The sequence below is a fragment of the Pristis pectinata genome, chromosome 10 (assembly GCF_009764475.1).
Source record: "Pristis pectinata isolate sPriPec2 chromosome 10, sPriPec2.1.pri, whole genome shotgun sequence".
NCBI lineage: Eukaryota > Metazoa > Chordata > Chondrichthyes > Rhinopristiformes > Pristidae > Pristis > Pristis pectinata.
Window position 1 is genome coordinate 98236205 of NC_067414.1, and position 13161 is coordinate 98249365.

General features: G+C 40.9%; 1 protein-coding gene across 1 annotated transcript in view; it reads right to left on the bottom strand.

The window, feature by feature from the left end:
- The window catches only part of LOC127575526 (dynein axonemal heavy chain 8-like), a 443415-nt gene that overhangs the window by 259783 nt on the left and 170471 nt on the right, over positions 1-13161 (bottom strand). Inside the window, 2 exon segments of the mRNA XM_052025459.1 lie at positions 5687-5922; positions 9210-9336. Coding sequence (XP_051881419.1) covers positions 5687-5922; positions 9210-9336 — 363 coding nt within the window.

The following is a 13161-nucleotide window of genomic DNA, read 5'->3' on the forward strand; positions in this document are numbered from 1 at the left end:
CCACTTCAACCTAGGAATTAACCTCATGGACATTCTCTGCATTGACTCCAATGCAGCATATCCTTCATTAAATATGGAGTCTAAACCTCTACATAGCACTCCAGATGCAGTCTCACCACTGCCTAGTATCTTTCCTGTAAAAATACATCAAAACTCCCCTACATCTATACTTATTATCCCAATTTTCCTAATTACTTGATACATCTGCATGCCAACATTTTGTGTTTAATGCACTAGGACACCCAAATCACTCTACAACAAAACATTTTGTAGTCTCACTCCATATAAAACTAATGAAGTAATACTCAGGGATATTTGATGTTTAGGAAGGACATGCAGAAAGGAAAACCTGGTGGGGTAGCACAATAAATAAGAGCTGTATTAAGTTGTGAGAGGCAATCTAGGCTCAGAAGATGTCGGTGGAGGTTAAAAATGCCAAGGAAAGAAAGAAATGGTTGGGGTAATCTAGAAACTGCCAAAAAGCAGTCATACTGTAGGAAAAGGCATAAATCAACAAATAATGGTAGTGTGGAAAAAGAACAGTGCAATAATTATGGGAGACTTCATTCTTTATGCATATGCAGGTTAATCATGCTGGAAAGTGTGGTGCATTAGAGGTAGTTTCCTCGGAACCAACCAGGGTACAGTTATCTTGGATCTTCTGAAGGGTAATGAGTGAGGTCCAATTAATAACCCCAGAGTGAAATATCCCTCAGAAAGTAGTGATCATAGCATAATAGAATTTTGTATTCCATTTGAGAATGAGAAACTTGGGTTGGAAACAACTGTATTCAGCTAAAATGAAGGGAATTACAATGGAATGAGAATAGAGTTTAAAGACGACTGGATGGATGGATTAGCAAGGAAGACACAGGTAATGCCAGGTAATTTAGGAGATAATTCATGACACTCAACATAACTATATTCTAATAAGGTGGAAAGATTCTAGGGGAGGGACGAAACAAATATGGCTAGCCAAGGAAGTTAATGGATGGTTGAAATGGAAAATGTATGAGGAGGCCTCATTAACTGTTAAGTTACAAGATAAGATTCTATGGTGTTGGAGGGAATATATTGACATGGATAGAGGATTGGCTGACAGGCAGGAAATTGCAAGTGGGGGATAAGGGGATCATTTCCAGCTTGGCAACCTTTGACTAGTGGGGTACCACAGGGAATAGTGCTGGGGCTGCAAATGTTTATGATTTATACTGCTGAGTTGGAGGAAGGAAATGCATGAAAATATTTACAGATGACACAAAAATAAGTGAGACGGCAAGTTGTGAGGAGGGTACAGGAAGTTTGCAGTGATATTGATAAATTAACCGATTGGGTAAGAAGGCGATGAATGGAAATAGTTAAGTAGTTCATTTTGGAAGAAAGAACAAAAGAACACAATGGAATATAGAGGTCCCTGTGCACATAAGTGCAGGGGGTAACAAGGAAGACTAATGGAATGTTCGCCCTTAGTTCAAGGCTGAAGTAGAGAATTCTTTATACAAGACAATTGGGAAATCTACATTAAGAATGCTGAGAAGTGTTGTTGTTTCCCCAAGTTAAGGACATCTGTTATTTAATTGGAAACAGTTCAGAAAATGTTCACTGGGATGATCCCAGGTATGAGGGATTGTCCTACAAGGAAAGGTTGGATGGGTTATGTCTCTACTCATTGGAATTTAGATGAATAAGAGCAAATTTTATCAAAACATATAAGAGACGGTTAAACAGGGTAAATTCTGAGAGTACGTTTCCTCTCACAGGAGAGACCAGGACCAGAGGTCATGGTCTCAGAATAAGGGGATGCACATATAAGAATGAAATGAGGAAGAATTTCTTCTCTCAGAGGGTTATAGAGTCATAGAGTTAAATAGCATGGAAACAGTCCTTTCGGCCCAACTCATCCCTGCCAACCAAATTGTCTACCTGAGCTAGTCCCATTTGCCTGATTTTGGCCCATATCCCTCAACACCTTTCCTATCATGTACCTGTCTAAATGTTTTTAAAACATTGTAATTGTACCCACCTTACAGCTTCCTCTGGCAGATTGCTCCATATACCGACCACCGTCTGTGTGAGAAAGTTGCCCCTAATGTCCTTTCAAATCTTTCCCTTCTCACCTTAAACCTATGCCCTCTAATTTTAAACACCCCTACCACGGGTGAGGCAGGGAGTGGAACTTGGTCTTACATAGAGCCAAAGAACCAGTATGAAGTTGATCAGAGAAGCTAAACCCTCTGTTATTATACTTATCACATTCAATATTTCTGACACTTCCTCCTTTACAACAACACAGAATCATAAATAGAGTTATAGAATCATACAGCACGGAAACAGGCCCTTCAGCCCAACTAGGCGATGCCGACCAAGATTCCCATCTATGCTAATCCCATCTGCCTGCGTTTGGTCCATATCCCTCTAAACCTTTCATATCCTTGTCCCTGTCAAAGTAGCTTTCAAATGTTGCCAATGTGCCTACCTCAACCACTTCCTTTGACAGCTCATTCCATATACTGACCATCTCAAGGTGAAAAAGTTGCTGCTCATATTCCTATTAAATCTTTCCCCTCTCACCTTAAACCTATGCCCTCTAGTTTTTGATCCCCAACCCTGGAAAAAAGACTGTGTGCATTGACCGTATCTATGCCCGTCATGATTTTATACACCTCTATAAGATCACCCCTCATTCTCCTACGCTCCAATGAAAAAGGTCTTAACCTGCTCAACCTCTCTCCATAACTCACTCCCTTGAGTCCCAGCAAGATCCTCGTAAATCTCCTTTGCACTCTTTCCAGCTTAATGGCATCTTTCCTATTGCAGGGGGACCAAAACTGAACACAACATTCCAAATGCGGCCACAATAACATCTTGTACAACTGCAACTTAACACCCCAACTTTTGTTCTCAATGCCCTAACTGATGAAGGCCAGTGTGCCAAAAGCCTTCTTCATCACCCTGTCTAGCTGCGATGCCAGTTTCAAGGAACCACGCACTTCTACTTCTCAGTCCCTCTGTTCTACAACAATCCCCAGGGCTCCAACTTTTCACTGTGGATGTCCTGCCTGGATTTGTCTTCTCAAAATTCAGCACCTCGAACTCATCCAAAATAAACTCCATTTGCCATTCGTCAGCCCATTTACACAGCTGATCCCTCTGTAAATCCTGATAACCATCTTCACTACCAATGACACCACCTATTTTAGTGTTAACTGCAAACTTACTAACCATGCCTTGCATATTCTCATCTAAATCATTGAAATCAATGACAAATAGCAATGGGCCTAACACTGGGCCCTGGGGAACACCACTAGTCATGGGTCTCCAGTCCAAGAAACCTTCCACCATCACCCTCTGCTTCCTACCATCAAGCCAATTGAGTATCCAATTAGCTAGCTCTCTCTGGATCCCATGTGATCTAACCTTCCATAGCAGCCTACCATGTGGAACCTTATCAATGGCTTTACTAAACTCCATATGGACGACGTTTACCACCATCAACTTTCTTAGTTACTTCTTCAAAAAACTCAGTCAAATTTGTGAGACATGTTCTCCCACGCAAAAATCCATGCTGACTATCCCTAATCAACTGCTGTCTTTCCAAATGCTTCTATATGTTATCCCTCAGAATCCCCTCTGGTAACTTACATACCACAGATGTCAGGCTTACTGGTCTGTAGTTCCCAGGTTTTTCTTTGCAGCCCTTCTTAACATCATCCTTCTCCCTTTTCTATAAAAACAGCTGCAAAATATCTACCTGCAACCTCTGCTTCCACACAGGGAATCAGAATTAGAAACAGAATATGTCATGAAATTTGTTGTTTTGCAGCAGCAGTACAGTGCAAAACATAAAGACGTAAAAATTACTATAAGTTACAAAAATAAATAAATTGTGCAAACAAGGAATAATGAGGTAGTGTTCATGGACCATTCAGAAATCTGATGGTGGAGGGGAAGAAGTGGGAGGGTTGTGCCCATGATGTTACCTTCATGCTATTACCTTCATGCTATCATACAGCACTACAGCACAGAAACAGCCAATTCGGCCCATCTAGTCCATGCCACCTGATCTTCTGCCTCATCCCATCTACCTGCACCTGGACTGTATCCCTCCAAACCCCTCCCATCCATGGACCTATCCAAACTTATGTTACAATTGAACCCGCATCTACCATTTCTGGTGGCAGCTCATTCCACACTCACACCACCCTTTCTGAGTGGAGAAGTTTCCCCTCAGATTCCCCCTAAATATTTCACTTTTCACCCTAAACCTATGACCTCTAGTTCTAGTCTCACCCAACCTTACGAGAAAAAGCCTGCATGCATTCACCCTATCTATACCGGTCATAATTTTGTATACTTCTATAAGATGTCCCCTCATTCTCCTATGCTCCAGGGAATAAAGTCCTAACCTATTCAACCTTTCCCTATAACTCAGGTCCTCGAGTCCTGGCAATATCCTTGTAAAATTTCTCTGCACTCTTTCAAGCTTATTGATATCTTTCCTGTAGGTAGGTGACCAGAACTGCAGACAATACTCTAAATTCGGCCTCACCAAAGTCTTGTACAACTTCAACATAACATCCCAACTCCTGTACTCAATGCCCTTATTTATGAAGGCCAAAGTGCCAAAAGCTCTCTTTATGATCCTGTCTATCTATGACGCCACTTTCAAAGAATTATGGATCAGTATTCCCAGGTCCCTTTGTTCTACCACACACCTACCATTCACTGACTAAGTCTTACCCTGGTTTGTCCTCCCAAAGTGCAACACCTCACACTTGTCTGCATTAAATTCCATTTGCTATTTTTCAGCCTATTTACTTAGCTGGTCAAGATCACGCTGCAAGCTTTGATAGCCTTCCTCGCTGTCCATTACAAACCCAATCTTGGTGTCATCTGCAAATTTGCTAATCCAATTTACCACGTGATCATCTAAATCATTAATATAGATGATAAACAACAATGGTCCCAGTACCAATCCCTGCGGCACGCCACTAGACACAGGCCTCCAATCAGAGACAACCATCTACTACCACTTTCTGGCTTCTCTGCTAAGCCAGTGTTGAATCCAGTTCTCTATCCTCTTGCTTTTCATGTATTTTTTAAGCTTCTTTGGATTTCCTTTATTTTTTCATGGCTTCCTTTGCTTTCCTACTTTCTCTCTTAATTTTATCCAAAGACTATCTATATTTTTCCTGGCTTTATGCAGTGTTAGTCTTGTACAAGATTTTGTGAGGGATGGACAGAAAACATGACTGGAGGCTGTTTATTCCTAAAGAGAGTCTTAAATTAGGGGGTACAATCTTACTATATTGGGGTCAGTAATTTAGGGCAGAGATGAAGACAAATGTATTTATGGAAAGGGTTCTAAGCCAATGGAAATCTTTTTTTTCAAAGGATTATGAATGCTCAGTTACAGAGTACAGTCAAAACTGTGATCAACAAACAAAATAGGACTCATGTAAGAAAGTGGATGAAGGACAGGGTCTGCCAGGGTTTTAAATGAATGATGCTGCAGGTTCTATTTCTTAAATGCCTTTTTCAAGGAAGTCACCACCAGGCTAGCAGGAGATATTATGGAATGCTATTACATGAGGTCAAATCTGGGATTTAAAACACAGATAAACTGTAAAACTAATGACCCAGGAAGGTATGCAATATATATGTTCCAAAGCAGAAGGGCACAAACCTCAATGGGTCCCAAAGTCATATCCATTTGTATCTCATTTTTCCGTATTTCTGCTAAAGAATCCATGGCAAATCTAACATCATCCAGATCCTGAATAGGTCGTGCCATATTCTTCATTTGCTCATTAATAAATGCTGATATTGCTGTCATTTTTCCCTTAAATTGTTCATTCAGGAAACGACTGAGTACAATTTTCCAACCTTTAGCTTCCACTGTAAGTGCAATTTTCAATGCTTCTAAAAGAGTTGAAGAGGGGTGTGGGTGTGGAGAAAACAGTAAACTCTTAGAATAAGTTTAATTCTCATGCAATTTAATATAAAAGCAACAAATATTGTGGCTTAAAATTGTATTTGATAATAATCCCATCAATTACACAGGAATCATATTCCGCTGTGAATTCCAGCACTAACCTGTCACAATATGCAGGGACCACCCTAATTTTTGCCAAAATTGGGACGAACATAAAACAAACAAAATTTTATATATATACCATGGACATAAAAATTGATGCAAATGTGTCCATTTTCTGTGCTTACGAAATTTCTTCCAAACTTATAAAGCACAAGTCCTACCCAGCTGGAGTCTTGTATTCACTTCTTAGAAGAAAAACACTATGATGCTGGAGGAACTCAGCAGGCCAGGCGACATCCGTTGAGAAAAGCAGGCGGTCAACGTTTTGGGTCAGGACCCTTCTTCAGGACTGAAGATAGGAAAAGGGGAAGTCCAATATATAGGAGGGGAAAGCAGAGCAGTGATAGGTGGACAAAAGAGGGGCGGTGGGGTGGGCATGAAGTGGTGATAGGCAGATGCAGGTAAGGGATAGTGATAGACAGGTGCAGGGGAGGAGGGGAGAGCAGATCCTCTGGGGGATGGTATTATGAGAGTCAGCCATGACTGTATTGACTAACGGAGCAGGTGTGAAAGGATAAATGGCCTACTCCTCCTCCCATTTCCTACTCTTCAACGAAACACGCTGAGGTTGCAGCAAAAGACTCTCTGTTTCTCCTTTCAGTGGTATTGCAAATCTCTACAGCAGAGGGTTTTCATATTAAAGTTTGAGTCTTTGGAGGACATGTCAGCAGGTTGTACTGCCAGTCTAGGGGGAGAGATTAGTCATATGTTCCTTAACATCACTGTGTAGCCATCTGAAAGACATTTTAAAAATTCCCAGTGAAATCTCTCCAGGGAGATATAAGTTTCTTGATTTTAGATTCAATTTGCATCACTTAGATTAGGCCCTGGATATTGAGTATCTGCTGAACAGATAGAACACCAATGTCATGAAATCGATTTGATGTTGCAACTAAGAGAAGTTGACTGGAAATTTATGGTAGATGTTTGTACTGATGCATTGTGGGGCCATTAGCAACAGCAGGATTCTAGTGAATTTCTGGGAATCTTGGTTGGCATGGACCAGTTGTGCCAAAGGGCCTGAGAGAAGGGACGTGGGAAGTGGATGAAATGCAGCTGAGATTTCTGTCCACTAGGGAGGAGCTGAGGCCATGGTTCGAAAAGAAGGAAAATGTTTTAGAGACATCTATATGGAAACTTTCATCATTGGAGATGGAGGAACTGGAAGAATGAAACTGAGTCCATACAGAGGCAGGGTAAGAGGAAGTATGGTCCACATAGCTCTGGGAGTCTGTAATGTTGTTATGAATGTTTTGTGGTTAATCTACCTCCTGAGATGGAGACAGAGAAATGTAAGGAAAGGGTCAGAGATGGACCACGTGAAGATGAGAGCAAGATGAAAACTGGCAGCAAAAGTAATGAAATTTTTGAGTTCTGTATATTAAGGAAGCAATATCAATGCAGTCACCAATGTACCAGAGAATGATTAGAGGGAGGAGGTCTGAGTACGACTGTTTCATGCTTCCCACAAAAAGACAGCCATAACTTGGGCCCATGCAAATTTGAATTGGAGAAAATGAGTGGAGTTGAAGGAGATGTTGTTCCATGTGTGAACCAGGGATCTCTACAACTGAACTGCATGGCAGCCCAGCTTCATCCTGTCACAGATGTTACCGTTGTTCCATCCCCCACCTTCTCTGCAACTTAAAACTGTCCTGTTTTAACAGAAGATATTAACTCTGTTTCTCTTCCCACAGGTGCATTGCCATCCTCCAAGCAGTTTAAGAATACCTCACAAGTACAAAGAATAAGCCCTGTGTAAATAAAGTTAAATATCTGTAAAAAAATGCATGCTGAAGTCATTTCTTGATAATAACTTTAGATCCTGAACGGTTTGATATGTCTAATTTTCCAGGGATGATACTTTTTAACATAATAAAACTGTGAGAGAGGAATGCTCACAGTGAACCACATGGAAAAGGCCTCTTGATAGAAAGGTGGAGAGGAACTGATTAACTGGTCTAAAATTTTTGGAACACAGTTTACAGAATAATCTTGGCAGCACACCAGAAAATATATAATTACAATTTTTTCAGACGACCTGTGGGCATTTCAAGGTCCATCATCTCATCCTGCATAGAATTAAATAGGTCTATGTTATCCTTTATATTGCAATATGAGCTCTCTCCATTTGAACGATCATTTTCTAGCCTGCCCTTTTATCCTTCTAAGCCCTTCCTCAATATGTGTATGAGGTCTCACCTTACATTCATCAATAATACATGCAGCAATAAATTTCAATTCCTTGTTAAGCTATGTAAAGAAATACCTCCTAATTTTTTTTGTATTAAATTTGTTAAAACTGTTCAGCTGAATTTTAAAAAACCTATACATGAACAGAAATTAACATTAAAAAAACATTTGCTCAAGACATGGACATTTCACACACTTATAAACATTCAACACAATCTCATTGTCCATGAATTGTCACATTCTACTATCCTTCAATGGCCAACATAATCAAAGACCCCACCCACTCCAGACATTCTCTCTTCTCATCCCTCCCATCAGGCAGAAGATACAAAAGCCTGAAAGCACGTACCACCAGGCTCAACGACAGCTTCTATCCTGCTGTTATAAGACTACTGAACAGTCCCCTAGTACAATAAGATGGACTCTTGACCTCACAGTCTACCTCATTATGGTCCTTGCACCTTATTGTCTGTCTGCCCTGCACTTTCTCTGTAACTGTAACACTTCATTCTGCATTCTGTTATTGCTTTTTCCTTGTACTACCTCAATGCACTGATGTGATGAAATGATCTGTATGGATGGCATGCAAGACAAAGTTTTTCACTGTACTTCGGTAAATGTGACAGTAATAAACCAATTTACCTTCTGCACTACCTGTTCTGCCATGGTCTATTTCATGTAATTATATATTCTACATCGCTAACTTATTTTTACTAATGGTAAATTTTAATACCAAATTATATTAAAAGATAGACATAATTTGAACTGTGAAGAGCAAAAAAGTAGCAATGCAGATATATGAAATATGGCCCGGGTCAATTATTTTCTCTCCAATCTGTAGATATAGAAATGGTAATATTTAAGTACATTTTAAATTTATGAAGAAAACTCATAGTTATAAACCTGCTTTAATGCTTACCTGTGTTCAGTTCAATAAAATCTACTGTAATATTAGGGCTGATTTCCTCGATTTCTTGCTGAATAGAAGCATAGTACTCAATTTTTCCCCTTAGTTCATACAGACTGGGATTACTATCCATAAATACCTATTTAGAGCAAGAAGAAGTACTGAATTTAAATTAAAACTGCAAAATATTTTTGAGTATTTTCTCTAAACAAATATGTAATTTGCTGAAGATGTTCAATGCTAAAAAAAATTTATCATGAGATATCTTAAAATGTTTTTCTATATAATGAATCAGAAATTTTTTAAAATGTTAATTTCTGTTAATGTACAAAATTTTAAAAATGCAGTTGAACAGTTTTAACTTGAATTTAGGTTTTGAAGAAATTTCAGTCAGGTTCAAGAAGGTAACTGAATTATCAGCGCCAGGTGGTGGCAAAAATCAGTCATCACACTGAATGTCAGCAGGGTATAGAGTCTGCTCTGCCATTCAAGCATGGCTGCTTTTTTTGTTCTCTACCCCATTCCCCTACCTTCTCCTCATAACCCTTAACCCCCTTACCAATCAAGAACCTATCAATCTCTGCCTTAAATACACCCAATGACTTGGCCTCCACAGCCCCCTGTGGCAATAAATTCCAGATTCACCACCCTCTAGCTGAAGAAATTCCTCCTCATCTCAGTTCAAGTGATATCCCATCGTTTTGAGGCTGTGCTCTCAGATCCTAGACTCTTCTTCTAATGGAAACATCCTCTCTAAATCCACTCAGGCCTTTCAGTATTCAATAGGTTTCAGTGAGACTCCCCCTCATCCTTCTGAACTCTATCGAGTACAGGCCCAGAGCCATCAAATGCTTCTTATACGTTAAGCCTTTCATTCTCAGTATCATTCTTCTGAATCTTCTCTGGACCCTCTCCAGGACCAGCAGATCTTTCCTTAGATACGGGTCCCAAAATTACTCACAATATTCCAAATGTGGTCTGACCAACGCCTTATAAAGCCTAAGCAGCACATCCTTGCTTTTATATTCTAGTCCTCTCGAAATGAATACTAACATTGCATTTACCTTCCTTACTACCGACTCAAACTGCAAGGTAACCTTAAGGGAAACCTGAACCAAGACTCCCATCCCTTTGCACCTCCAATTTCTGAATTCTCTCCCCATTTAGAAAGTAGAACACACCTAATCAACAACCTTCAAAACCTGGGCCTCTGTACCTCCCTCCGCACCCCCCAGCAATCTAATCTTTCACCTCTCTCAATAACCTGGGGGATAGTCCATCAGGCCCTGGGGACTTATACTAGGAGATCCACTCCCTACTGAAGTCCAGGACTGTGGCATTCAAAGCAGGTAACCCAGACCTATACAAGAAGTTGAGATACGACCTTCGTAAAACTATCAGGGATGCTAAGAGACAATACCAGACCAAGATCGAGTCCCAGTCCAGCCGTCAGTTTTGGTAGTGCCTACATGCTAAACAGGTTATAAAACAAAGTCAAGCAGCATTGCTGACAACAGCACATCCCTTCCTGATGCATTCTATGCAAGTTTTGAATAGAAGGGGAATGGAATGCTTCTGTATCCACAATCACCGTTGCAGACATTAAATTAATCTTCCGGGGAGTGAAACTGCGGAAAGCATCTGGACCGGATGTTGTCCCTGGCCATGTCCTCAGCAGATCAGCTGGTGGGGGTATTTGCAGACATTTTTAACCTCTCCCTACTTCAATCTGAGGTCCCCACCTACTTTAAGAAGACTGCTATCACCCCGGTATCTAAGAAAAACAAGGTAACATGCCTTAATGACTACCACCCAGTGACTGTGACATCTACCAACATGAAGTGCTTCAAGAAGCTGGTCATGGCATGCATTAACTCCAACCTCCCAGACAACCTCAATCCACTGCAATTTGCCTACCGCTGAAATAGCTCCACGGCAGACGTCTTCTCCCTGGCCCTACACTCATCTCTGGAGCATCTGGACAGTAAAGACACCTATGTTAGACTACTGTTTATTGACTACAGCTCTGCCTTCAATACTATAATTCCAAGAAAACTCCAAACTCTTAGACCTGGGACTCAACACGTCCATTTGACTTCCTGACCAATAGACTACAAGAGCTTGATATGGCAACTGCTTTGCCCAAGACCTTAAGAAACTGCAGAGAGCTGTGGACACAGCACATCACGGAAAACAGGCTCTCTTCCATGGACCCTGTCGACGCTTCTCACTGCCTCAGTAAAGCAGCCAACATAATCAAAAACCCCCACCCTGGACATTCTCTCTTCTCCCCCTACCCATCAGGCAGAAGATAAAAAAACCTGAAAGCACGTCCCACTGAACTCAAGGACAGTTCTATCCCGCTGTTATAAGACCATTGAACGGTCCCTTAGTACGATAAAATGGACTCGACCTCACAATCTACCTCGTTACGGCCTTGAACCTTATTGTCTGTCTGCACTGCACTTTCACTGTAACTGTAATACTTCTACCTCCTGTTACTGTTTTTCCTTGTACTAATGCACTATTGCAATGAAATGATCTGTATGGATGGTGTGGAAAACAAAGTTTTTCACTGTAACTTGGTACATGTGACAATAATAAACCAATTTACCAATTTAACTTACCAATTTAATGTTGTTCAAAAGACTAACACTACCTCTTTCTTACTCTAGAAATGCCCTAGCATCTTAGTATGCTCCACTCTGATCTCACTATCCTCTACGTGCTTCTCCTCGGTAGATACTGATGCAGGATCTCCCCCACATCCTCTGCCTCGAAGCACAAGTTTTCTCCTTTATCCTTGAGTGGTCCTACCCTCTCCCTGGTTATCCTCTTGCTCTTAATGTATGTGTAGAATGCCTTGGGATTCTCTTTAATTCCACTCACCAAGAACTTTTCATGACCCCTTCTAGCTCTCCTATATCCTTTCTTGAATTCCCTTCTGGCACCCTTATAGTTCTCAAGCACTCTGTTTGATTCCAACTTACCTTACATATGCTTCCTTCTGCTTGACTAAATTAACTGCCTCTCTTGTCATCCAAGGTTGCCGTACCTTGTCATCTTTGTCTTCCCTCTTACTGGAACAAACCAGTACTGAACTCTGTGCAGTTGGTCTTTTAACAACCTTGTGGAGGTTGTGAAAAGATATAGATTTGCCCGAGAACACCCCTCCCTAACTAGCTCTTGTCTGATGACCTCATAATTTGCCCTCCCCCAATTTAGTACTTTCCTGCAAGGTCCACTTTTATCCTCATTCATTGCTATGTTAAAGCTTAAGCAGTTGTGATCATTGCTTCCGAAGTGTTCACCCACTGAAAGGTCAGTCACCTGGCTAGGCTCATTCCCCAGTACAAGATCCAGTATAGCTTCCTCTCTAGTTGGACTATCCACATACTGCTTCAAGAGACCCTCTTGGACACACCTAACAAATTCTGCCCCATCTAAACCTTTTGCACTAAGGAGTTCCCAGTCTATTTTAGGGAAGTTGAAGTCACCCATAAAGATAACCCTGTTGATTTTGCTCCTTTCCATAATCTGTCTACGCATCTGCTCATCAGTGTCCTTGTGGGTATTTGGGGGTCTGTAGTAGAAACCCATCAGAATGAAGACACCGTTCTTATTTTTGAGTTCTACCCATATAGATTCAGTCAATGAGCCCTGCATTTCTTCTACTCTGAGTGCAGCTGTGATATTGTCACCAACTAATAATGCAACCCTTCCCCCTCCTTTATCTCCCTCCCTATCTCTTCTAAAACATCATAGCCCTGGAACATTAAGCAGCCAGTCCTGTCCCTCTCTCAACCAGGTCTCTAAGTGGCACAACATCATAGTTCCATGTACTGATCCATGCTCCAAGTTCATCATCCTTACCCTTAATACTCCTTGCATTGAAATAAACACATCTCAATCTGTCTGTCATATTGGTTATATCCTCTAGCTCCTGCCTATTCTTCCTTACAGT